This window comes from Peromyscus leucopus, chromosome 17 (assembly GCF_004664715.2).
Source record: "Peromyscus leucopus breed LL Stock chromosome 17, UCI_PerLeu_2.1, whole genome shotgun sequence".
Taxonomy (NCBI): domain Eukaryota; kingdom Metazoa; phylum Chordata; class Mammalia; order Rodentia; family Cricetidae; genus Peromyscus; species Peromyscus leucopus.
In genome coordinates, this window is record NC_051077.1 from 45,936,389 (window position 1) to 45,964,381 (window position 27,993).

The 27,993-nt window shown below is 36.4% G+C and overlaps 1 protein-coding gene and 1 non-coding gene across 2 annotated transcripts in view; one reads left to right on the top strand and one right to left on the bottom strand.

Moving 5' to 3' along the window:
• Spock3 (SPARC (osteonectin), cwcv and kazal like domains proteoglycan 3) overlaps positions 1 to 27,993 on the top strand; it is a 355,708-nt gene that overhangs the window by 134,684 nt on the left and 193,031 nt on the right. The window contains 2 exon segments of the mRNA XM_028881034.2: positions 9,302 to 9,310; positions 9,419 to 9,464. Coding sequence (XP_028736867.1) covers positions 9,302 to 9,310; positions 9,419 to 9,464 — 55 coding nt within the window.
• On the bottom strand, positions 4,781 to 4,915 carry LOC114701107. Its single transcript, XR_003735785.1, has one exon. It is a non-coding gene; the product is annotated as a small nucleolar RNA SNORA70 (small nucleolar RNA).

A 27,993-nucleotide genomic window follows, 5' to 3' on the forward strand; every position in this document is an offset into this window, starting at 1 on the left:
GGGACCTGAAAGAAAGCAATGAGTTGGAAAAGGGGAATTTGAAGAGGATGATCCTTGTGATCGACTGGATATGGTGAGAGAGAGAAAGGACAGGCAGCTACAGCAGATAATTTGATGTAGACATGGGCATGAGACTGGGAGAATGGGTTTGGGGGAGTGGAGGGAGAGGAAAAGATTTGCCGTTAGCTTATCTGTTTCTCTGCCAAAGTAGCCAACTTGATCTTAATGGATGATATTTAGATGCGATCTTGAATTTAGTTTGCAATAATTATATTGATAAGCTTTTCATCTTGTGTACATCACAGAGAACAGTCTGTAATTTACTTTTTGTTGATGTTGTACATTTACCAGGCTTCGGTATCCATGTAATATTAGCTTCTTAGAAAGTTTGGAAGCCTTCATGCTTTTTCCTTTTTGGGGAATAATTTCAGTTATATTGATACTAGATTTCCCTTGGATGTCTGGTAAAATTCTACAGCAAATCAATTTGGTCCTCTTTTAGTTGGAAAACTTTTTATTACTTCTCCGATTCTGTTAGTGTTATAGATATCCAAAGTGATTTGTTTCATCTTAGTTTAATTTTGGTAGGTTACATGAACCTTGGAATCTACCAACTTATCTAGGTTTTTTCAGTTTAATGGAATATAGTTTTTAAAGCATATCTGTATGATGTTCTGAATTTTGTTGAATGTAAAATGCTGTCTTTTTCATCCTCAAGGTTATTAATTTGAGAATTCTTTGGATGAATTTGACTAAAGGTCTGTCAATTTTATTATTTCAAAGAACCAACATTTTTGTTTCACTGATTCTTTCTATTATCTTTATTTTCATATCTACCTTCCTTGGTTGGCATCAGTTTTGACCCTAGTTTTAGAAGTCACATTATTAAGCACTTCATATAAAAGGTCCTAATTTTTTAGGACTATAAACATTCTTCTTAGGACTGCCTTCAGTGTGTCCCTAGGTATTCCTATGCTAGGTTTTCATGTTCATTCAATTCTAGTTTTTAAAAAAATTCCTTTAATGATTTCTTCATTGACCCATGTATTACATTATTTGAGTATTGCATATATTGGGTCAGAATTACAAACATTGTGTTCCTAAGCATGTTGGTTTAGGGGTAGTATCATGTTTTGAATTGATAGCTGTTTTTTTTTTTTCCCAGACTTTATTTATTTTACAGGCATGCTTATTTTGCCTGCATGTGTGTAAGTGCACCACACATATGCCTGGTTCCCACTGAGTTCACAGCACAGCAGCTGTACCCTAGAACAGGGGCAACAGATCTTTGTAAGACTACACGTGGGTGTTGGGAAACAAGCCTGGGTCATTTGCAAAAGCAAGTGCTCCAAGATGCTGTACCATCTCTCCATCCCAATACCTAAGAGTTTGAGTCATATGAAAAATATTCACAAGATTTGGGGTCCTCGTGTGAGCAAACAGAGGGGCTTTCTGCTAAAACTTATTTGCTGGCCTTTATACGCCTCTTGTATAGTGCAAGTACAATGCAGAATGGTGGAGTGTAGAGCCCTTTTGCTAAAACGAAACAGAAAGCAAACAAGTAAAGCATGGAGCATTGTAAGATGTCAGAACCGCTGTTACAATTAGTTGCAAAGCAGATGTACCAGACCTTAAAAGAGTGGATGGGACCCTTCTCCAGTCAATTTTGTAAGCGATAGGTCTGTCTAACTGGCTATACTTTGAGTGCTAACCTGGGCAATATGTGGAAAAACAGAATCTAAAATACAGCCACAAGGGAATAATGGGAGGAGAATTGCAAAATAAACACAGCAAGAATAGAAGCTTCAAATCCTTGATCCTTTGGTGCCTTTCTTTGATGTAATTGAATCATGAAGTTTATATGTTAATGTATGACAAACCTAGATATATCCCCTATATACTCAAAGGAATTCTTACCTTGATTTACAAAGATTTCCAGACACAGTTGAACCATTGTCCTATGAGAACAGCCTTTTTTCTCACAATTTATTTTATTTATGTATTTAATCTGTGGTGAGTCAGGGAGTATAAAATATTCTTAAAAATAAAATGCTCGCTGAAGAGTTATAAATGAATTCTTTCAGGATTCTAGGATTTCACCTGGAAAAATAGTTGCTACTTATTTAATAAATGTGACACCTGGGGGCCTGAAATAGATAATTTGCTTCACACGAATAATTCTTCTCCCTTTGAACAAACTTTTCCTTATATTTCCAACATTCCTGTGACCAAATTAGTTAAGATTTCTACAGACAGACATTCCTGCTTCAGCAAAATTTATGTACTGAGTTATTAAGAAAACCATTCTTCTCATAGTAACACCCAAGGTGAGGACGGCAATGTGATAACATAAAAACACATTTTAAAACAATGTCTTTCCATTTTTATATTTTTGGCTATCTTAAGCGGTGAATGTGCCATAATTCTTCTAAGACAGAAAACTAAATCAAACGATGTGCTAGATATAATAGAAACATCTAAGCTTGTGAATGAGAGGCTTTGGGAGATTATAATCACATATCATAAAAAAAGACTTGTGTAAATTGCATCCTCCCTTACCAAATGTCACCCATTCTCCTGTGTACGTGTGTGTATGTACACACACACACACACACACACACACACACACACACACACACATGTTTTTGCATCCACATAAAAGGATTAACAATTGATAACATGCATAATAGGTTATTTTATTTTGCCTTGGTTCTAAATATTCTAATACAATTTATAATTGTAGAAATAACAACAATTCAAAAATGACTTTCTGGATTTTTTAAAATATTTACCCAAATATAAGCATTTTGCTTTTTATACTACTCCTTAGAAATAAATAGGAGCTTTCAGTGTGGGATCTCTGCCTGTGTTATTTTCCTAAAGAGGAGGCCAGACGTACTCTACCTACCTCATTGTTTTTATGGTTATTTCCAACATGGGTGGAATTTGAGACCAAGACCCATTTTACTTCTTACTGGATGATAGGCATTGGACTAAAGAATATGACAAGACCAAATAGAGAACAGTCATTCAAGGTTGGGAACTAGACAACTAAACTGGAGTCAGGAGATGGGTAGAAACCCAGGAAGATAAAGAAAGTTAGTGGGTGAGTCAGAAAGTTCAATAGCATTGTGAACACAATAGAATGGATGCCTGTTCCAGTCTGGTAATTGGGTGACTGCTCAGTCTACACCCTGAACTTCTTTTTCAAGATAGGATATTCACAATCTAAGGCTGGTGTTATTGTTCTGCATCAAATACTTAGTTGGAGACTGATGTTAGAGTTTACTTGATGAATCACACCCACCTCACCTGAACAAAAGGCACTTTGGAGGCTATGTATTAGTATTTATGAGCAAATACTGTCATCTCCAACTGCCAAGTGTAATCAGAAAATTTCTACATTTTTTTTTAAATTTATGCCTTATAGCATGTATGGGGGCTTCCAGTTTTTTTTTTTTTTAATAATAAACAGTCCCCAACACCGTGACTTAATAACCCAGTTTTATATCATCTCTCATAACTTCACATACTGACTTTTTGCAGCTAGCTATTTCTCACTTGGAGTCTCTATGCTAACAGCAGTAAAATGAGTACTGAGCTTGAGTCATTGGGTGTTCATCATGACTGTTTCATCTGACTGGCAGCTGATCAAGTTGTCATTTGGAAACTCAGCGGAGGGTATAGACTAAAAGTTTCTCCAGGTGGGTTGGACATCTATCTTGGTGGAAAGATGGAAATTTTTTTTTTTCATAATCTAGCTTTACAACTCCTGAGTATAACCGATCATGTTATTGGTCGCACAACTCATGAAGCCCAACTGTACTTCAAGTAAGAGGAAGAAACTTGTTTTTTGTTATGACTTACCAGATGAATACCCAAGGTGGAATGGAGTTAGTATGGCCATCTCTGAAGTTTATCTATTCCTGCACCCCAGCTTCACTTCCATCAATTCTAAAAATAAAATTGATAATATTTCCAAAACCTGGTGCCCAATTTTTATTGTGTTGATTGTTTTCTTGATACCTTTTATTTTAGTTCTTTGCATATTAGTTATCAATTCTCCCCTATCTGCCAGCCACCTCTTCACTCTGTCACTTGACCATTCATTTTCTATGAGAATGATTTGAATTTTGTAAGTCCAATGTGTCGCTCATTGACATTATTCCCTGAGTCACGGGATCATTTTTTAGAGTTATTATCTATATCAACATCTTTATATAGCATTCATACCTTCACCACTAGCATTTCTTCCTTCCTTCTTCCTTCCCTCCTCCCTCCCTCCTTCCTTCTGTCCTTCATTCCTTCTTTCCCTCATTCCTTCTTCTTTTCTTTCTTCTTTTCTTTTTTAGAAGACTGGATGTGAGATTTATTACTGAACATGATTTAGTATAGTACAGGAAGCACTTGTGGAAGTCCTCGGGAATGCAGGACTCACCAATTTTCCAGAGGACCACAACTGGGGATATGTTTGACCCCACAGTTATTATGAATGAGCTGCTTCACAGCGACCAAGTCTTCAAATTCATCGGCATTGAGCTTGGTGAATCCCCACTTCTTTGAGATCCAAGACTTCTGGCGGCCAGGGAACTTGAACTTAGTCCTACATAGAGCCTCAGTCACATATCCTTATTCAGTAGCTACGTAGATGGGCACAATGATCTGGACCTTGTGAACCCTGGCCATGGTGCCCCAGGGCTTCCCAAAAGCACCATGTATAACTGCCTGGAGTCTAGATTGGGCACAACATTGAAATCAGAGACTTGAATAACTGCCCAAAAATTGTCTCCAAGGTCCCTTAGAGCAACCTATATAGGCAAAAGGCTGCACACACTATCAAGGAGGCTGCTGTGTACAACCATTGCACACAGGGTCCCCATGAGGAAGTGGACTTGGTCAGCTTAATGAGCTACAAACATAGTTTAATTTCTATGTTGAGGTCTTTTATCCATTTTGAGTTTATTTTTGTGCAGGGGCATAGATATGATTCTAGTTTCCTGCATCTACATATAAATACCCAGTTTTCTTTGTATCATTTGTTGAGGACCCCACTTTTCTTCAAATGTTTATTTTTGTCCTGTTTGTCAAAAGTCAGGTGGCTGAAGTTACAAGGGCATAAGTCTGGGTCATGCATTTTATTCTATTAGTCTATGTGTCAGTTTTTTTATGCTATTAAAATGCTATTTTTATTTGAATTGTCCTGCAGTGAAGCATCATTCATTTTGCTTGGGGTTGGTTTGGCTACTCTAGGTGTTACCATGTGGATTTTACATGTTTTTCTCTATCTGTCAAAAATTACATTGAGATTTTGAGTGGGGTTGTGTTTTCAATATAAATGTCACAGTGTGGACACAAATGAAAGAAAATGCTGATGTTCAGATACACACTTCTCCTTGTGACCTACTTAACGTGTATAATGCCATGTTGTAACCAGTTATAAAGGCAAACCCTTTTCAGGATTATGAGCTGTGTCTATGCCCACCTTCTAAAAGTTACACAGTCTGTTTATAAGAAAACAGAAAAGTTTTCAGGCATTAATTACCATATTTATTATAGCAAAATGTTATAAATAGCGTGAAAGCACAGATAGACGGAGGCAAACCTAAATGATGAGAAATTCATACAAAATTGTATATCTAGCTCAATATGCTTTCAGAAACATAACCTTTTAAAAGCTCCCAATATTGTGAAATATTTATTAAGAAAATCTGTTACCGATAGCATTTCTCTATTATATGAAATTTTACTTCAATATTCTTTCCATGTATTCCAGTACCCAGAAGATATTTGCCAATGACTGGTGGCATTTCTGTTTGTCAAACCTTGAGGGAGAATGCCTTCTGATTTGTCTTCAGAGGCCCAGGGCATTGCAAATAGCCTACAAAGCACAGACCAGCCCATTGTTCTCAACACAAGAAAGAATTATCTGGATAGAAATAGTATGAATGCCAATGTTTTTGTTGAACACACACACACACAACACACACACAAACTTGTGTGTACCACAAAATAGAAAGAAATTCAGGTATTGTAACACAGGGGAAAAATTCTGAATAATGCCATACATGCCATATTTTCATATGCAGACTCTTTCACATACAATTAGCAATTATTTCCTTAAGCATAAGAAATTGACAAAGGTCTCATATTAGCTATATTAAATGCTTTTGTGTGTATTGCTCAGTCGTGTGAGATTTTACACATAAATGACAAGAATCAGCTTGTTTTTAATAACTCAGGTTTGGCTGTATTTTCCTAGACTCAAATTTATCCAATTGGGAGCATTTCTTCTATGTCTTTAATAAATCCCCACTGAGCTTGTTTTGAAGCTTAATTGAAGACATGGAAAAAAACAATATCAACACAAAACCCATGGATGAAAAAGAAATTGTGGTTGAGGGAACACTTCTATTAAAAAAAAAAAAATACTTTTACTGTTCATCTTGGCAAAACTCCCAAGGTTTAACGAGGCAAAACCATTGCCAAAAATAAATAAAGAAGTAAATGAGAAAAAAACGTTAAAGTCCACCAGAAGGTGACCTTTTTCGCTGTCACATGCAGAGGTCACATGCATGAATGTTGCATGTTATATCTACCGGAGAGTTCTAAGGAAAGGTTTTATAGAGGTATCAGCCCAAATTGATTAAACTTGGTCATTGTAGTATGCAGAGTGGTTAATTGCATTTGACTGAAGTTAAATCTTACCATTACATTCTCTTTGAAAATAGACTTTTAACATTAAGGGGTTCCATGGTTGCTTTTAAGAATTGTGGAAAACTGAATGGTTTTTGTTAACTGTCACGAGGCAGCCTTTCCCAAGGATTATCTGTGTTCTAACACCCCCATGCCTGATATTCTGTTGGTGGGTACTTTTGTGTGTGTGTGTACATATGTGTGTGTGTGTGTGTGTGTGTGTGTGTGTGTGTCGTGTATAATGTATATACACAAAGTGCCCTTCTCAAATTGCTGTGTATCATTTTTCCAATTCTGCTGCTGGGAGCCAGAGTTCTAGGTCATCACTTTTCTAAGGAGATCCTCCTGCCGAACCTGTAGATCAGATTTACTCAGGTGTGCTCAGGTTTAGTGTCTGGTAGGCTTTATGAGAGACTTGAACACACAGCTGTCCCATGCCTCTTCAGGCTTTGAATGAAAGACAACAATTATATTCCAGTAGGAACATGCTGTTTTAAAGATATGAAGCATTATATAAGCATGCTATGATCTTCTGCTTGAACTTGGAAGTTTATAAAAGACTGTTTTATTTTAAATTGTGTATATGAGTGCCTATCTCTGTGGGGGTTATGCACACGAGACTAGTTGCCAGAGGAATCCAGATAAAAGTATCAGGTGATGTGGAACTTGATGGAGGGTGGTTGAAAGGTATCAGCACAGACACTGGAACCAAACTCTTGTCCACTTTGAGGTCAACACGTACTTGTAATCACTGAGCCATCTGTGTGGTCCCAGTAGTTTAGACACTTTGTGAAGCAATTTAATTTGAAAGCTTAGTTTTCCAAGAATTCTATCTTGGAATAATTGTTTTCAAAGAGAGATTTTTCTCAAAGAATTTAAACCATCAATGTTGATTTAATTATCATGGGACATCGTTCTCCCTTAATTTAATCCTACATAATTTAGAACAGAACCTGTTAGTGCAGACTACCATCATTTGTCCCTTTTAATGTAACCTCATTTGGGCACAAAACAAGACTGACAAATATGGCATCAAGGGATTTTCTTGTCTTTCATTTGTAGTGGATGGGTAGGAACCCAAAAGATGGTGCTGAGCAGTTATAATAAGCGAATAAGAACTTTAGAGATGAAATTTAATTTTTATAATGAGATAACCATGATTGTTTCCATAATAAAAGTAATTTTTTAAATACTTCTCTATACCCATAAATGAATGATCCTCTCTCAATTAGAGAAACGTCTCTTTACCATGAAGTGAATTCAGAGGTACACTGCTGTAAAATAGTAAGTGACAATTGAGTGATGCTCATCCCTCAACAGGATATTCATATTCCCTGCTCTCAGACTTGAGGAGCAACAAAGGATGAGGGTAGGATATAAGAGACAGAAGACAAGGGGAAGAGCTTTGAAGCGATAGCACGTGGCCGTGACACAGCCATTGCAACCAAGAATCCCATCACAGATGTCCAGATGCACATGTTGCTGTCCACAGTCATGTCCTGGGTCTGCAAGATCCTACCTTCCCACACTTAAATATGAACTAATTATACATTCTGTATGAGAGGTTGACATGGGTTCCAGCTGTGAACTGGGAACACTGCTGAAACCGTCATCCTCAAAAATCATAGTACCAAACCCAAGGTCACACATAGGTTCCTGGTTAAAACTTGGGTCACAAAATTGAAAAAAAAAATAATACATGAACATATATGAACATGGGAAGAGGACCTGGGACAGGAGGTAAAATCATCATCATCATAATAATTTTTGCTTGGCTCTTTACTACTCTTTCAGTTTTGTAGCTTTTCGTCCAAGAATGTGAGACTGGGAGTGCAGCCCAGAACTCTTACAACTCTTCATGCTGTGTCTTGTTTCTTATACCATATTATCATTATAAAAACAGTGTATTAATTTGAGCAGCCAAATTGGTTTTTATTCCCGATTGAAGACACTACAGATGAAGAACTTTACAAGGCTTTAAAGTAAAACATAATACGAGGTCCATTTGGATGTGTCTTTTAATTTTTCTGGTGTGCATTGCTCCAGTTTTATGTCATTCAGATACATTTACTAAGTATATAGTAAATATATATGTTCTTTTCCATATTAAATAGTTAAACATTAACCGGGATTTAATTAGGTGTGCATTTTTTTTTTCAATCTCCCAATTGCATTTTGATGAACTCCTTGGTTATTCAATTAACATGTGAATGATTTGCATAAATCTATTTATACTCTATGGGCTATTGCAGAATCACTTGATATTTTCCCTGTTATATTAATGGATCCATTTACTATTGTACTAGTGGGAAATGAAGTCCTATAATTGGAATCTAGTAAGATACTTTACAGCTTATTAGCTTAGGGGTAATTATCTGCATGTTATATTGCACATTGAATTGCAATTGAAAGCAGCTCATTATAATATTTAAGAGAAGTGGCAACAAAAATAATTAAATTGTTACAGTAACCCCTGGCTTCCAATGAAAATGAGCACATGCATTGAAATACTTTTCTTAACTTATATACAGATGTGTTACTTTTTGATAACGATTCTCTTTCTCTGTTCCCCTCTTTTTTTTTTTTAATTTGCTGCTTGCCATTACAGGAAGTAGAGGTTTGTATGCTGTTTCTATGTTTCATATGTTACTTTAGATTTTATATGAATTATATATATTTTTTAATTGATCATATACACCTAAATCATGTTATTTTCCTCTCTTAGGATGATTATTTCCGCACTTGGAGCCCAGGGAAACCATTTGATCAAGGTAAGAATTTGATTGTTTTAGGATTAAAAATATTTAAAGTTCATACCTGCTATATTTTAGAAATACTATTTATTGCCTGGTTAGAATTTAAAATGCTAAACACATAAACATGCCTGAGAGGAAAATCTATGCAGTAACTATTTTATTTCCGTGTAATAAAGTTAGAAAGAAGATAATTAGGTACATGATTATGTCAGAATGCCATTTATTTTTAGAAACATGGTTTAGATTGCTGATTTGAGATTTTTAACTTTATTTACCGTGTCTATTTTTATTGGTTGTTACAAGTCACTTCATCTAGTTTTCAGGGATACCCATCTGGCAGTAGGTTTATTTGTGAAAATTTTCAAAAGAAATATCATCAGTCTCCATTTTAGTTGATTAAAATGTTTCATTTAAATGGGAAACCCTTGATTACATTCAACAAAGGCCTTAGCAAGACCCTGAAGGAAATGCTAGGGCATGTAAAATTCTCCAGCTCTATATCTAGAGCTTGGATCCTGGCTAGCTCACCTAAAGAAGGAAAACTACACTGGGCAGCAAGCATATGCCATGAGAATGGAAACAGCCATCTCACCACAATCATAAATATACAAAGTCAAAAGAGTGTTATTCACTAGACCCTGTGATACTGGATACAGAATGGTTTTATAGGTTCGGAACAAAAGTCTTCTGCTTTGGAGGATGCTCTTCTCAGCACAGAGAACAGTAGTGAAGCAGTACTGTTTAGGACTCAGTCAGTGTGCTATGGGTGTAGTAAAGTACTTACATCAAATATACAGAAAATAAAAGCTAGTCTGAGGGCATGTTTCTGGAGGTTCTAGTACAAAAGAGTTCTGTCCTGTTGCTGTGGGTACCTGAGGAGGGTGAACATTATGAAGCAAACAATTGACATCACAAGCAAAGAATTTGAAGGAGGTAGATTAAGAGTTCAGAGTGCCCTGGCCTTCTCCAGTGTATGCCCCTCAAAGGGCTGCATGCCTGCAAGACTCCACTTGTTAGGGGACTACTGTCTGACAACTTCTACCTTAGAATACAAGCCTTTAATGCTTGGATCTTTAGAGAACTATTTAATAATAAAATTAACAACTCATATCTAGAAATATTTGTAAGGTAGGTTAAATAATCTGTAGGTCTGGCTGTGAATCATCAATGGCAATCTCAAGCTCGCATGTGAAGTAGGCATTTGCCCCCTAGCCATGCTTCAAAATTAGTACTTCATTAACTATTTTACATTGTATTACTTATTATATACATTATATCACACAAATCTACCTTCACATTACATCACCATACTACCCTTGTTGTTATTTATTGAATCTCATACTAGGACTTAAATAATTTATTTTTCTCTTGGTTTACCAATAAGTCATGCCAATGTGCTCACAAAAATGTAATGAAAACATTATGTCAAGCAGAATGAAATGCATTTATGTTCTTTCTTAGAAAATGAATTTTTATGATGGAATCATAAACCCTGACAACTGAGAATTATCTGTAAACACTCACACTTGCCATTCTTGGTAAATGTTGTTATAATAAAGATGCTTTGGGGACCTCTGTATGTGTGGAGAGTATATTGAATTATGACTTCTCTTTGCTTGTATAAAACTGGTTATCATAGAAAAGGTTACTAAAAGTAAATATAATTACAAAATAATTTAATCTTCAATGAGCAGTATTATATTATTTATAAAATATATATTATATTTTCACAGAGATAAATTTATGATGAAAATTTAACTAAAATTCACTATCATTATTATATTTGATATGTATTAGTTTACTCAACCCTTAGGATAACTCTTCTGAATTAGATGAGGATATTGAAGAATTTGAGAAGTCAAGTTCTTACCTGTGTGATGGCCCTCCAAAGAGGAAAAGCAAGGATTTGAGTGTGGAGGGTCTGATTTCTGATGCCAGAGTCCTAACTACTATGTGCTATTGATAATCATATAGTAACAGTAAAATACAAGAACTGAATTCTTGCATATGTAATTTTATTTCAATATATATTTCAAATATATATTATGCAGTTCAGTGTAAGTTTTGTTTCTGTGCATACATGTAGCATACATGCATGAGCAACCTTCCCATTCCTACCATCACAAACTGTTTATATTTATTGTCATTGTTGTAGATATCAGCATGGCATCACTTGCTATACTATAGGCCTACAATGTTTTTTGTACTATCAGATTTTACATTTTAATTGACAGGGCATATATTGCTGATGCATAAACACACATAAGAATTATATCCAGTTCAAAAGCATATTAGACTGAGATGCACGTATCATCCCATTTGTGAACCACCCTAGGAGGAAGTGAATGTTTCAATCCCAAATAAGGTCTGAATGAGACAGAATTAAGATGTACTAATTTCTAATACATTTCTAATTCTTTTAGATAACATTTTCCCCTTTGGATATCCTACTTAAAAGCTAATTGATCTATTGGACACAGGATAGGTTAGAAAGCATTTTATATATGCTTAGATTTTAGCATATTTTATTTATTAATATTTTTGTCCTGAAAACATGAGCAGACTTCTTATCCTTATATTTTAAGTGTGAATTATACGTTTTGTTAAAAGAGTGAAGAGCAAGTTATCATATTATCACATTTTTATATGTATGCTGCCATTCATGACTTCCTGACCAAATACTGTTAGTATTAGATATTACTTCCATTTTAGTGCTTCAAAAATCTTTCTGGTCTGTATGCATAAAATATGGACAAATACATAAAAACTATATATATATATATTCTTGCAAACTGGTTTCTTGTTCATATATATCTCAGGTTTCATAGTAACAGTTTTAAAAACCTCATTTAAGATTCTTTTTATTCATCACAACATCTCTAGTTTGCTTTTTTTAACCTGCTAAAATAAATAGTTAGAGTATTGGAGAACTATAATGGTTTTGTGTGTTTAAGTAAAACCATTTTGATGATTGTAACTCTGCTTACAAAATGAAATAAAGTACACAGATGCAAAAAATAAATTGCTTTGCATTTCTCCGTGTTGAGTTCTCTGCTATTTCTTCTCTTCATTAGTGTGGTTAATCATGAGTTGACACAGCTGAAATCAACTGAAAAATAGTTTTAATGAGGACATGCATCTTCTTGAATAAGGCATAGACTTGTATTCTGTGTTTACTGTGAAAAATTAAGGAGAAATCTATAAGTGAACAGAGTGGTAGAAGAACAGGGTTTAAAATAATTTATTAAATGTTTTGAGTAAATTCACATCAGGTTTTAAAGACAACCATGCATTTTGTTCTCTTAACCCTGTTTTGTCTGTGAAATAGATTAATTAGTGTAAAGAGAAGTCTCTGGAATTTTCAGCACTACTTAAAGTTGTTTAGAGAATATGTTTGAACTAATGAACTGTATTTGGACCAGTTATCTTTACTCATAAGTGTGTGATATACAGACACAGGCACATAGACAGACACACAGACACAGACCAACAGAGACACAGACACACACTTACACAGGCACACACACAGACACACATAGACACAGTCACACACACACAAGAACACACAGAGACAAACACATACACAAACAGAGACACATACAGATACACCTTGGCACACACACACACACACACACATAGACACACACAGGAACACACATAGACCAGACATACACACACACAGACTATACATACACACACACAGAGACACACAGACACACATAGACACATACACACACATAGACACATAGACACACATAGGCACAGACACACATAACAAACACACAGAGACACATACAGGCACACGCACATACACACACACAGAGACAAATACAGGCACACGCACATACACACATACAGAGAGACACATACAGGCACACACAGAGACACATACAGGCACACACACACACACAGACACATACACACACATAGACACATAGACACATAGGCACAGACACACACAACAAACACACAGAGACACATACAGGCACACGCACATACACACACACACAGAGACACATACAGGCACACACATACACACACACACACACGCGCACACACACATATACTAGAGCAGGATGATAGAGATAGGAAGAAAATATGCTTTATGTATTGCCCAAATTTTTCTATCAATATGTATTAGCTATATGCTGTTGTTACAAAATACCTTAGGAATCTAACTAAGGAAGGGTTTATTTGGGCTCACTGAAGTGCATGCAGTTTTGGCAGGAATAGAATGGTAGCATCTATGCTATCTATGCTACAGTTAAGCAAATCTAAACACTGATGGGATTGTCCTGAGGTTTGTCTCCTAAGTGAATCTACACTTTGACAAGTTGAACATTATTAGGCATCACCCTACAGACGCTTGAGGTTGTTCCTCTTTTTTCTACAGGGGAAAAGATTGTAATGAACAGACTGATAACTAGAAACCTAAATATAAACATTTGCCTTTTTTTTTTTTTTTTTGCATGTGATGGCTGTGTTCTCCTGTTTTGCAAGTGTCTGGGGTTGGAATTAGTTACAAGAACTATAGTTGTAGATTTCATGAAGGCTGTTCAGTGATGGTGACAATTAGGAATGCCTTGGCCTCCAGATCAAGATCTCTGTGTGGAGAGCAAGCAAAGTCATACTGCTCCAGTGGAGTGGATTTAAGTTACCAGATTGTAAAGATTAGGGATGTGACGCCATTTCTACACTGAAGATGCTGAAAACCTTGTGAGGACAGCTTCGGGGAAGTTAGCCATGGAGCTAGATGAGCCCTGGGCACGTTTGTAAGGAGGGTGGCTGACAAAAGAGACTTTCCTGGCAGCACAGTCACATGCGTAGCCATGTGCTTAGCCATCATTCTCTCTCTTTAGTCTCAGTTTTCAGGGCTTCGCCTCACTCTCATTGGTTAGTTCCATTTATTTGTACAGTGTCTTCCATGACACACCAGTCACAGCCAGAGTTGCCCCCTAATTATCAATATCTGGCTGCAAAGCACACAATGGGGAAATTCCATCTGGAGCTTTTGTCCTCATCAATGACTAGAGCTATCTATTATATGATGTTTATAACTATTTCTAAAATCAAAGAAGTTAAGGGATTGGATAACTAGACCCGAAGGTTTGTTTTTCTCTTCATTTAAATACAGCGATGTACTTGAAACACACATTCTGTAGATCAGACTTTGATCTAATGATTGGAACATAACTTGTTTACGTAAGTGTCATGTGTTTCCTACTCTTAGTTTGGGCATTTCTTAGTAATATTCTGAAACAATAGGTTGGTCTGATCTGTATTTCACAATAGAGGCATGGTGTGTTACAATAGGACTTTGTTTAAAAGCTTGGAGCCTTTTGGATTTGTTTTAGTAAAAAAAAAAAAATCAGTGCTCTACTAAAATTAATTGAGTGCAGTATACAAATATGACTGCATTATTTCACAGATGGCATTCAATCATTTAAAATGTGAATTTGTATCCTTAAGTTTCCCCATCATGGTCTTGATGACCCTTGCTCATAGAATCTCTCTTTCCTATCTTCGAATGGACTTCCAGAGCTCGGCTTGGTGCTTGGCTGCGGATCTCTGCATCTGTTTCCATCAGTTACTGGATAAAGGCTCTATGGTGACAGTTAGGGCATTCACCAATCTGATCATCAGGGTAGGCCAGTTCACTCACCGCCTCACCAGCCATACCTTTTCAGAGGAGGGAACAGGGGTGGGCTGTGGAGGAATGCTGGGCGGGGGAATAGGAGGATGGATGAGGAAGGTTCACATTTTTTGATTTAAGATTTTTGAATCACTTTGAATAAAATAATTTTTAGATGCTAACATTCAGATGCTAAAAACTGTATTGATTTACATCCTATGTTGGTTTTATGGGCCATATTAACAACTTTGTATCATAGAACCCTTCTATGTTCCTATGGTAAACTATTCAGAAATTGTATTTGATCAAGGCATCAGTATTAAATGCTCATTTATTCTATGTTATATTTAGAACATATGAAAGATGGCTTCTAGGTGAAATGTTTATGTCCTTTATTTAGTCCTTAATTCTCATGTTTTGAATCAAATCTAAAAAAAAAATGCATCGTTATACAATTTTCACTGTTTTATTTATTCCATGTCTAACAATGTACTGTCTCCAACTTGTAACAAAATTTGTAAAACACATCTGGTTTTGGGTTATAAATTTAAATTGAGATTAATCATACTTCATTTGGTTTATAGGGCATTATCCTGCACAGGTATGTAAGAAGTAAAATTATGTGTATTTCTTTTTAGTGAATTTATGTATTAGGAAAATCTGAACCAAATTTATGGAGCAGAGCATGGGGTAGATCAAATCTGCACTGAAAGTACTTTGTGATTTTAGAAGAAAATTTATTATTATAAATTTTCTTATTCAATCATGAGTAATATTCACTGTGGCTATCAGGTCATACTTCATTAGGAACTTCACAGACCATTGCTATACATGAGAACATACACACTTATTTGTACAGTGAAAGTATTTAGACATGGTCCCTGAATATTTTTAATCACATTTCTTTTGCTTATTGTGTGTTTGTACTAATGTATAGAGGGAGAAGTAGGAGTAACCTTTCTCTGTGCTGGTGGCTAATCATCCTAATCAGGGACCTTTGTGACAGTAATATGGTAGTGGGAGAGTCAGATACTGGATGTCAGCTTCTGGCTTCCACATGTGTCTGCATCCCTACAAACACACATGGACACACCTAAAACTACAGACACCTGCATAAGTCACACACATTTGCACAAAAAGCATGTGGAAAATGTTCAGGGCTAGTAGTTAAACATCTGTATTCCTAGCCCCAGCACCCTACCACAAGACAGTAGGCAGAGGTAGGAGACATGACCAGAAGCTAGAACTGCAGTGAAGTGAAAGAAATCACCATAGGGACCCTGCTTCAGAGAGAAAGCGAAAACAGAGGAAAAAAGAGAATCAGTTCATGAAAAGTTATCTTTTGACCTTTTCCTGAATACCTTGACATGCATGCCCCAGTGCACATGAATGCGCGCGCGCGCACACACACACACACACACACACACACACACACACACACACACACACAGACATACACAAACTATAAATAAATATATAAAATAAATACTTAAATATTTAAAAAATTGTTATTACATTTACAGTTTTCCATGGTTTTCTGTTGTATTTGTTCCTATGTGTTGTGTGTGTGTGTGTGTGTGTGTGTGTGTGTGTGTGTGTTTACATTATATACTTTATATACACATTAGTGTTAACAAGTGGACCAGCTTTTAGACTGTGAGCTTTTTGGAAGGAGATGCTTTTTTTTCTTGTGTCTGACTCTGCACTCCTGCACATCCTGTAGCACCCGGTGATATCAGTGTGCTTAAGAAAGATTCCTTGCAGTTCAGAGGGGTTTGTTGGGGAGTAAGGGCAGAACTGGCAGGGAGGAAGTGGGAGTGAATTTGTGCTGGATTGTCTTTTGTTAGGACCTTGACTTCAACATAAAATATTTGAAATTTTAAGGTTTTTTTGAAGTATGGAAAACATTTTCCATATATTATTGCATATTTAATCAATTGTACAATTAAAAACATAACTGTCATAAGGCCACTAGCAGCTAAGTGACAACAAGATAACATGCCTCACTGAAGAAAATTATGTTAGACATGTGCTGTTTTAAATTAATTTTATTTCAGAAAAGCATTGTTTTCATTATGAGAGTACCATGCATATAAATTGTGCTTTTCTCATATTTATCACCATTTTTCACTCCCATTCTTTTTCATTGCATCCACAGAGCAGAGACAGAATTAAAGAGAATAAAAATCCTTCTTCTCAGCTACCTTTCTCCTCTCATACTGTTCAGGACCCTCTGCATAGGGAAAGCTGCTGTCCATAGTGGGTCAGATCTTTCTCCATCATTTAACAATCAAGACAATCCTCCATGGATATAAACAGCTTCATCTGATCTAGACAATTCCTCATTAAGACTTCCTTTCTAAGTGATTCAAAGCTGTGTCAAGTGGACAGTTCAAAGCTACCATTAATTGTCTATTTCTGTCTATTCACATTCCAGTCTACAAATAGGAATTAATGCTTTCTTCATGACACTAGTGTAGATTAAATGAGTATGACAGTTTGAGAATTTTACTCAACCCATAAAACACTGAAAAATAACAGTAACGATAGATGTGAATAGCATTATGCATTGCTAACAGCAGATATGATAGTTTCTTTACCTACAATTATAAAGAACAAACATAACCTTTTGTACTCCCAGATATTTTAGCTTATGTGCTTGTTGAGACATAAAGGGCATTAAAAATGCTCTTTGGAGGGCTGAGGATATGGCTCCATGGGTAAAGTAGTTGCTGTACAACCATGTGGACCTGAGATGGATGCCCGCAATCCTAGTAAATAGCTAAGGTGGCACTATGTATCTTTAACTTGAATAGGGGAGAGAGATAGGCAGATCAAAAGGTCCCAGACAAGCCAGTCTAGCCAGGATGGTGAATTCCAGGTTCAGTGAGAGACCTTGTCTCAAAAGACTGAGCTAGAGAAGAGATTAAGAAAGACATAATGATGCCATACTCTGGCCTCCACTGCTTGCATATTCTCTCTCTCTCTCTCCCTCTCCCTCTCTCTCTCCCTCTCCCCCCCTCTCTCTCACACACACACGCACACGCAAACGCACACGCACACGCACACACACGTACCACAAATGCCCAGTAGTAAATTACTTCAGTTTCAGGGTGTAAACAAATCCTGTGTTGATGCTGGCACTCCTGACTTCCCAGCCTGCACTGGTATAATGTTTAGGATGATGGTGATGTCATGCAAGCACAATCTCATGACCATTGTATCCTGGCAGCAGGCAGCAACTAAATTAAGTCACAGTAGGCAAATAATGGGCAGCCCTGCTGAGCATGTCTGCTAAGCATGAACAACAATGAAATGAAGCTAGTATATGTAATTGAAGAATTCATATGTTTCTCAATAGAAACTAAAAAGAATAAATCCAAATCAACTCAAAATATAAAATAACTAGCTCTTATTGCCTCATTAGAGTCTTAAGAAATAATAAATATAGGCCTCTTGTCTGAGTTTTCCAGGAGCTCGTCTGACATACACATTAGGATGTCTAAACTTGAACACAAAAACAAGTTCTCATAAAATTTTCATTTAAAGGGGAGTGCCTTTCTTTTGTCATTTTTGGTTTTCTGTGATAAGGGCATTGGTGTGATGTAGGTGCAGAAATCCTAATAGGATTCACTATTTTCTGTATAATGCTTAGAAATTTTGTCTTAAGCAGGCATGTGTGCTTATAAAGGCTCAGCCCTGAGCATGCAGTGTCTGTTGGGGGAGAGTATAAAGGTACCTTGTATAATTTTAATATCTGTACAAGCCTATTAAGCAATTCACAGACAAGAACACTAACAACTAATCGTGTAGTGTGTGAAGCAAATTAACTCCTAGCCCCACATCTCATTCTTTCCTACAGGGCAGCCTCCAAGCTCGATTATTTTCCCTGCTGCATCTTCTGACCAATAGATGTTAATATCCTGCTTGCCGTGCCCAGCAATATTACAGCCTCCACACTGTGCCTTGAGATCTAATTTATGTCTTTATATTAATTACATTAATCCAATTAAATGATAAAGTTTGTATTAATGCGTTAAAGCATGTGTGAAAATAAGACTCTTATCTTTGTTTTATATAATTACCCTTGTGCCCCAAAATGTAAACTGCTCAAAAACTTTTATGTTATTTAATAATGTTTTGTTTGGCTTTCTCTGGCATATAACTTTGGATTGCTCTTCAGCCTCTTCAGATTCTCTGTTAATTTTTGAAGCAACACAGTAGTTGATGTTTCAAATTTTAAATGTGCTCAAATGTGGATCTAATATTGCAAGTGAAAAATAAATGTACAATAGCATAAAATATAAAGATTAGTGACTAACTAGAAGGATTCTAAATAAATCAGATAATCACAAGTTATCTAACTTTCAACCCCTTCCAGGTTCAAAAGTATTTAAAAATTGTATCAAGTTGAATTAAGTCAAATATTTACTTTGATTTGCATGGGTGGGAAAATGGATTTATTTATTTTTCAGCTCATAGTCTCCATCATTAAGGAAAGTCAGGGCTAGACCTCAAGGCAGAGTTCTGGAGTCAAGAATTAATGCATAAGGCAATGATGGTACATGCCTTTTAATTTTAGCACTTGGGAGGCAGAGGCAGGCAGATCTCTCAGTTCGAGGCCAGCCTGGTCTACATAATGAGTTCCAGGACAGCCAAGGCTACACATAGAAATCCTGTTTCGAAAAACAAAAAAACAGAAAACAAACAAACAAACAAACAAAAACAACAACAACAAAAGAATTGATGCATAGGTCATGGCAGGATGCTATTTCCTGGCTTCCTCTTCATGGCTTGCTTGGCCTACTTTCATATAGTGTGCTCAGGATCACTCGCCAAGGGATGAAACTCCCAGAATGAGTGAGCTTAGCCATCCCACATCAATAATAAAATTTAAAAAAATGCACCATAGGTCTGCTCATAGGCCAGTCTGGAGGTGTCATTTTCTCAGTTGAGGCTTCTCTTCCAAAATGATTCTAGATTGTGTGAAATTGGCATAAAACTAGCCAGTAAAATTGAATCCATGTCACTTTGACAGATATATCTCACATGTCCAACCACAAATCTTCCATTCTTCTTCATCATAAGATCTTTTATTAATATTAATATCACAGTACAAAACGTTTCAACTTCAGCCCTTTAAAAGTTGTCTTTAAAACATTTAAAATCTTTGGAAGTTCAAATTTTCTCTAAAATACTGTTTTATAAGTAGGTGCTTTAACTCAAATTATCGGAATCTATGTGTTCAGCAGCTCTTCTCTTACTATGAGAAAATAACTGAAGAACATAAAATCTTAAGATGGGAACGCTAAAGTGATTTCACTCTTGGTCCATGAACATTTATTGAACTGCCTGGTATATCACAGAGGATGTGGAAAAGGAAACTTCCTGCAGAAAGAAAAATTGTTTTCTTCTTGCTGTGTCTGTGTGTGAGAAAGAGGTTGTGGAGGCCCGGAATGGGATGTAGCCTTCAAAACCCTCCTACAACCACCCCCAAGAACAACACATTTTAAATTTGGACAAAATTGATAAAATATGTTTGTAACATCAGGCTCTAGAAGCAAAGAGACTGATTTAATGCAACTGAAAATTTAATCAAAACATTAGAAAATAATAATAAGTGTTATGTGGATAATGGCCTGTGAGTGATGAATAATTGCCAATATCGTGGTACTGTTTTAGAGAAATAGATGAGCATATTTGCTTTTGGTAGTAAAAATAAATAAATATAATTGACTCAGTTTGTGAAATATGGAGTATTTTACTGAAAAAAAAAATGTCTGTGACCAACAGTTTTATTGTAGCAAATAGGTGTTGTTACACATAATGTTTGAATCCTGTATTCTACAATATATAAACATCAAATATTTACTGGATACAAACAACTCATTTGAAATATTGCATTTTTCAATCTTCCTGATACATCATGATGACAATTTGAGTATATGATGCCACATGTAAATTTTACACATTCTGTGGACCTGAAAGAAGGGATACCACCATGGGATGTAAAGCATAAGTGAGTAGCCAGTGGTTAGAAATCAATCAATCAATAAATAAATAAGTAAAATATAACGGACAGAAAGAGGAGAACCTGTATTGTTCAAGTAGTGATGCTGAAGAGACAAAGTGGTGAACAAGATCTGAAGGACAAAGATTTCAAACACAGTGTCATGCTTAGTTTTATGTCAACTTGACACAAGCTAGAGTTGTCTGAAAGGAGGGAATCTCAATTGAGAAAATACTTTCATAAGATCCAGCTGTAGGGCACTTTTTTAGTGGTTGACTGGGGAAGACCCAGCCTGTGGTTGGTGGTTCTATCCCTAGGCTGGTGATCCTAGGTTCTATCAGAAGGCAGGCTGAACACACCAGTGAGCAGCACCCACCATGGCCTTTTCATCAGCTCTTATGTCCAGTTTTCTGCCTTGTTTTAGACTCTGCCCTGACTTATGAAAATAAGCCTTTTCATCTTCAAGTTGACTGATAGCACCTCTAACTTGTTTGTGTTACATTTTTATTCTCTGTATCTTAGTTGGGGTTTCTATTGCCCTGTAAAACACCTGGCCAAAGCAACTGTCAACACATACTGAAGTACTTGGACCCTTGTCTTACTCCGTAAAGAATACATCAAAATGTGCTTTTGGACACCATAATTAGGAGCCAAAGGTTCAATTTTTCAAGCAATACATATTAGCTTAAGTGAACATGAGAGAGGGAATAGGAATGAAGAACAGTAAAGGAGTGAAACAGAGAACCAGCCTGATGTTTAAAGAGAGACCAATTAAAATTCAGTAAAGCACATATAAATGTATCCACACTTACTTGTAGTGAGTAGTCGTTCCAGCTTTGACCTGGAAATACCACCCACTTTGAGGCTTCAGTAACTGTCACACCTACAAGTCGGAGCTGAGAAAGGACCCCTGAAGACCTGAGATCCGGATGGGGGTGCTCTCTTGGTTCCTGGACCCTGGATGCTGGAGGTAGATGAAACAGAGTTCTCCAGAGAACACCCCTGGACTGCACTACACCTTTCCCAGAACCTGTAACCTATTCTTCACTTGTAAGTTACCCCACAAAGTAAACCTCCTTTTTTTTTTTTTTTTTTTTTTTGGTCTTTTGAAACAGGGTTTCTCTGTCTACGTGGAGTTGCCTTAATAATTTCACTAATAGTTACTGTCACTGAACAGAAGAGAAACTGAAATTTAGATTTATGCATTAGACATCTTTGAAAAGAAAGGAATGAATGTAGCATAGCAGTTTTGTAATAGGAGGATACATACCTGGTCATCCCTAAAGAGCAAGATAAGCCATACTGCTATTAATTAAAGGAGCCATCCACCCATGAAAAAAACACCAAGAATAATGAGCTTCTAGCAACCAACAACATGAACCCATCAAGGGAGTTTAGATAAACATGAGAACACTGATAAAATAAATGAGAAAATGGGAGACAACTCAAAACATGGAACAAAATCTAACAGCCTTCCATCGGAAGCATTATGTAAGAAAACGATGTTCCAGTTTTTGAAGAGAAGTAGGAAGAGGTGGAGAGTGATGGGCTTATGTAATAGCAAATCTCATCTGTTCTGTCTGAGGGGGTAGGGGAACACTTCCCTGAAGAATGACAGTTCAAAATATGTCAAGAATAATTAAGACATTATAAAATGAATATTAAAGAAAAGTTTTGGAGATTCTATGATTTGAGATTTTAGGAGAAACTTATGTGATGCCCACGTGGAAAGAGCTGTATAAACCCTACCACACAAAGACTTCCGTGATCTTTTCCAGCTCATCTATAAATATCACATTTTGCAAAGGTATTTTCAGTTTATATGTAGACGTCAGAAAACTGAAAAGTAAACATCAAGTGCAAAAACATGTACTTTTCACTAAAAGTTACAAGCTTTCACATAAGAAAAGTAAGTAAAATTTAGCACACAAATGAATTATATTCAAAAATGTTTGTGAATCCTACATGTAAAACAGCCTATTGTCATAAGCTGACTTCACTACTTTATTTTGTTTGTTTTGTTTTGTTTTTGTTTTTGTTTTGAGACAGGATTTTTCTGTGTAGTTTTGGTGCCTGTCCTGAATCTCACTCTGTAGACCACGCTGACCTCAAACTCACAGAGATCCGCCTGGCTCTGCTTCCCGAGTGCTGGGATTAAAGGCATGTGCCACCGCTGTCTGGCTTCACTACTTTATTAATGGAAATATTTGTGTTTTAGTCCATTATTTTGTATCTATCAATGGGAAAAAGGATTATTTCAGAATATAATAATTCTCTTACTACTGTCAAAGAATAGTGTGTTGCACCTAATATCAGGAGGTCTCAGTTGCAGTTTATATGTGCTTATTTAGCAAAGAACATCAAATCATTCTTTTTTTTTTTTTTTCCTGTCTGGAGAATAACTTCGAATTGATGAGGAAATTATAGTATTTTTCTTCCCTTTAAGGTTTTGTTTGGCACATGCCTTTAATTCCAGCACTCCGGAGGCAGAGCCAGGTGGATCTCAGTGAGTTCAAGGCCAGCCTGGTCTCCAAAGCGAGTTCCAGGAAAAGCACAAAGCTACACAGAGAAACCCTGTCTCGAAAAACAAACAAACAAAACCAAACAAACAAACAAACAAAAAAAAGGTTTTGTTAGGAAGTCATGGTTTTCCTGCCTTTTATCCCAGCCTTTAAAGATAAGGCAGAAAATCAGGATTCAAGTACAGCCTGGTAATCATACGAAGTTAAATACCATCCTGAACTACAGAGACAGTGTTTCAAAACAAAACAAAACAAACAAACAAACAAACAAACACAAACAAAAATTAAACCAACAAAAATCTTTCAGATCCTGTATATGCTTCTTTGTAAATATATCTAAATGTTTGATTTGAATATTTTCTTATGAGAAAACAATTCTGTGAATTCTGTCAATTCAAATGGTTCCAATACTCTAATAGTTCTTCCCTTCTCTGGTATGGAAGCTACACTGAAATCTTGACATCAGACTCCATATGTATTCAAATTCAACAGTAGCTAATCTCTATATTTGTTTTTAAGTAATATTATAAGTCCAATATAAATAATTATACATTTTCTTAAAAACATTATATTTTACAGAGGTAGTTGGTGCATTTTTTGTGCTGTTTGGTCAAAAGACTTCAGTGAGTTAGTCACTAAGGATATTGCCTTGTCTTTCCTTCTCTTAACTTGAGTGAAATAATTTATTTAATGTTGATGTGCATGTGTACATGCATGTGTGTGTGTGTGTGTGTGTGTGTGTTGCATGCACATTATCAATCAGTGTTAAAATGTCATTATGTGAAACTCTCAAGTGGCAATGTTGACATCTTTTATATATGAGATCATGAACATATCGAACTTTTTTTTCTTTTTCGTAAGAGTTTGCTAGATCCAACCAAATAAGCACAAGAAATCAGTTCTCATTGAGGCAGTTTTGAAGACTTGATCGGGAATTTAAAGCTTAAATCCACAGAAAACATGTGGAAATAGTTCCAGTTATCTAGTTAAAGAGACCACTCAGGGGACAAAGAGTCGTCCTGTGTCAGCTCAAAGCCAAGTATTACTAGAGAGCAGAGGAAGAAAAACTGAATTTTAGGGCTGAGACATCATATTAGGTGTCTCATAATCTTCTGCATCTCCTGCTCCAGAGAATCCAATGCCATCCTTGGCTTCTAAGTGAACCCACACACATGCAATCATCCATACAAATGCATACATGCACATAAATAAAAATAAAGTAAAAATTTAAACAAGAAAAGCAAAGGTTTAAATTGAGTGGAATAACAAAGATATTTCTAATCTAATACTTGCATGTATCCTGTCCCTTTGAAGAAAATTATCTATATGTTTTTTTCCACTACTCTTCTTTTTCAAATTTCATTTTAATATATTTTTATTAATTCTTCAAAAAAAATTCATACTATATGTTTTGATTATGTTCACTTTCACTCCTTTCCCCAATTCTTTCCAGACCTAAATCCTACCTAACAACTTTATTTATTCATTTATTTATTTCTGTGTTAATCAACTTATTTATTTACTTGTTTACTTATTTATTTTTAAGAAAGCATCTGTGAGCAGTTGTCCAGGGCCTCCAGCTCTTAGAGTCATTCTGTTGTAGAATATTGTTTTAAGATGTGTTACTTCTGTTTATGTTGTATTTGTTTAACTTTGTGAAGCTGTGTTACTGTGCCTGTCTAAAACACCTGATGGTCTAATAAAGAGCTGAACATCCAGTAGTGAGGTAGGAATGAGAAATAGGCATGGCTGACAGGCAGAGAGGATAAATAGAAGGAAAAATCTGGGAGGAAAGGAGATCAAGGAGCAAGAGAAGTAGGAGGACATCAGGGGCCAGCCACCCAGCTACACACTTAGCAATGGAGTAAGAAAGAAAGGTATACAGAAATAGAGAATGGGAAAATCACAGAGGTAAAAAAAAATAGACAGATTAAATTAAGGAAAGCTAGTAAGAAACAAGCCAAGCTAAAATTGGACATTCATAATTAAGAATAAGCTTCCATGTGTGATTTATCTGGGAGCTGGGTAGTAGGCCTCCCAAAAGAGCAAAAAAAACAATCAACCACATTTTCTGCCCCATCTTCTACAATGTTCCCTGAACCAGCCAAGTGTAGAGGTTTTATAAATGTTTTAATTGGAAATGGATACCCTAGAGTCAGTTGGTGCCTTCATTTTGACTTCTTATGGCTTTCTGTAATGATCTCTGTCTACTGCAAAAAGAAGCTTGGTGGGGAGGGGTGAGAGACACACTAACCTGTGGATGTAGAGATGAGTCTTTAGAATGCAGTTGCAGAAAAATGCTTGAATTCTTTCAGTTCCATGGCCCAACCAGCCATAGGTACTTGACTGAGTTTACAGTACTAGGCATGAATTCCCTCCTGTTGATTGGGCGTGAAGTCCAATTAGGTGACTGTTCATTCACTCCTGGATAGAAATGCCACCATTGAACATTGAAGAATATCCTATTATGCTGGTCTTTGTTGTGATTTGTAGATATTATACCTGGATAGGACTATTGTTTGCTTTACTCCATTGGGGAACTTCATGATTCCTTCACCTACATGAGTGGGGTCCTGAGAGAGGAGGCTCTGAGGTCAGGTCCAGATTGATTCATCTAAATTCTGTGTCCAAAACATGTGCTGTCTTCATCAACAGGGTCTTACGTTCAGTTTCTGAGAGGTAGTCAAGGGCAGCTGCAGCAGCCTTTGTGATTGTGTGCATTGCTTGGTGTTCCCAGACCAACAACTCAAAAGGCTTTTCCTTATGCCTGGCTTAAGAGTATAAATGAGACGGTCTATAATGTTTAAGAGAGCATCGTCACTATGAGTGCATAACTAGTATATTGGTTTATGCTGCATTTGCTTAATGATGTAAGGGTGTGTGTTTAATGATGTAAAGATTTGTTGCACTGGTTTCACCTTCCCTGTCTAAGGCCTAATAAAGAGCCAAAATGGATAATAGCAAGGCCAAGATAGGACAAGTGCGGCTGGCAGTCTGAGAGAATAAATAAGAGGAGAAATCTAGGCTCAAAAAACCAAACAACAACAAGGGGGAGAGACAGAGAAGAAGAAGGAGAGATGGAGGGACATGCCTGGGCCACCAGCTAGACAGGAGAATCAGTGAAAGTAAGATATATGGAAAAAAATATATGGAAAAAAAAAGGTAAAAGCCCCAAGGCAAAATGTAGATAAAGAGAAACAGGTTGAGTTATAAGAGCTGATGGGACAAGCATAAGATAAGGCTGAGCATTAAAAACTAATAAAAAGTCTTGGTGTCATGATTTGAGAGCTGATTTGTGGCCTAAAACAAAAAGGCTGGTACATTCTGCTTGTATATTTTATTTATATTCTGGCTCCAAATATTCAGAATTTATTATTAAAAGTGTAATTGCTGTGTTTCAAAGAACTCTCAAAGCCTTTCATGCATAATTTAATGGAACTTATTGGAAAAAATTTAAAATGTATTCAATTTGTATGAACTTCATATATTATTTAATTTTGAACCTTTTGTACATTTTACGCTATTGTTACCTGGTAGAAAATGAAATGAACTAGAAATTATTTTGACCCATAGAAGGAACACTGACATGCTATTTCTGAAGTCTCTCACTACATACCACACACATACACCTATGTATATGTATATGCATATGCTTTGGAATCTCAAATCCCTCAACCCGAGTGATCTTCTTCCTTCCTCAGTGTTCTGAATGCTGGGACTGTAGTCATCTAGATACAACCATACTCAACTGAATTCTTGAATTTTTTTTAACTCTTTTTAGTACCTGGAGTAAATCTTTTACTCTCAGGAAATAGATGGCATAAGGTGGTCAACAAAAACAATGTAATAGAGATTGTGGAAAAATTTTTAGCAGAGTTGCAGAATCCAAAATGGATAATAAAATACCCAGGGTCTAGCTGTTGAACCCCAAAGTTTAGGGTCTCAAGTGGGTTCCCCAAGAACCCAGACTTCAGTCCAGTTGATCCAAAAGCACGAGGATTTATTAAAGCTTCTGTATAGAAGGGCAAACTCTTGTCCTAAGAGCAAGAGCAGCATCTTACTGCAGCCCCATGGGGGCTATTAAAGAAAAAACCCACAAAAACCATAAGATTACAATTCCCATACAATTTTGTTTCACAAGATCATGGTCTGGTTACAGAGTGATCACAGAGGGGGTACAGTTATATCAACAGGTACATTCTTCCTGAAACCTCAAGGGGGGATATCAGGGCAGGAGTGGAGTTTACACAAAGGTCACAGTGGTCCTTCCTGGAACACCTGCAACTATCCCAGTCACAGTGGGGCACATCTCTTAACAGAAATCTTTTTACATTGTTACATTGTGGCAGGAGTGATTGAGTAGTGGCTGAGTGAGGTTGC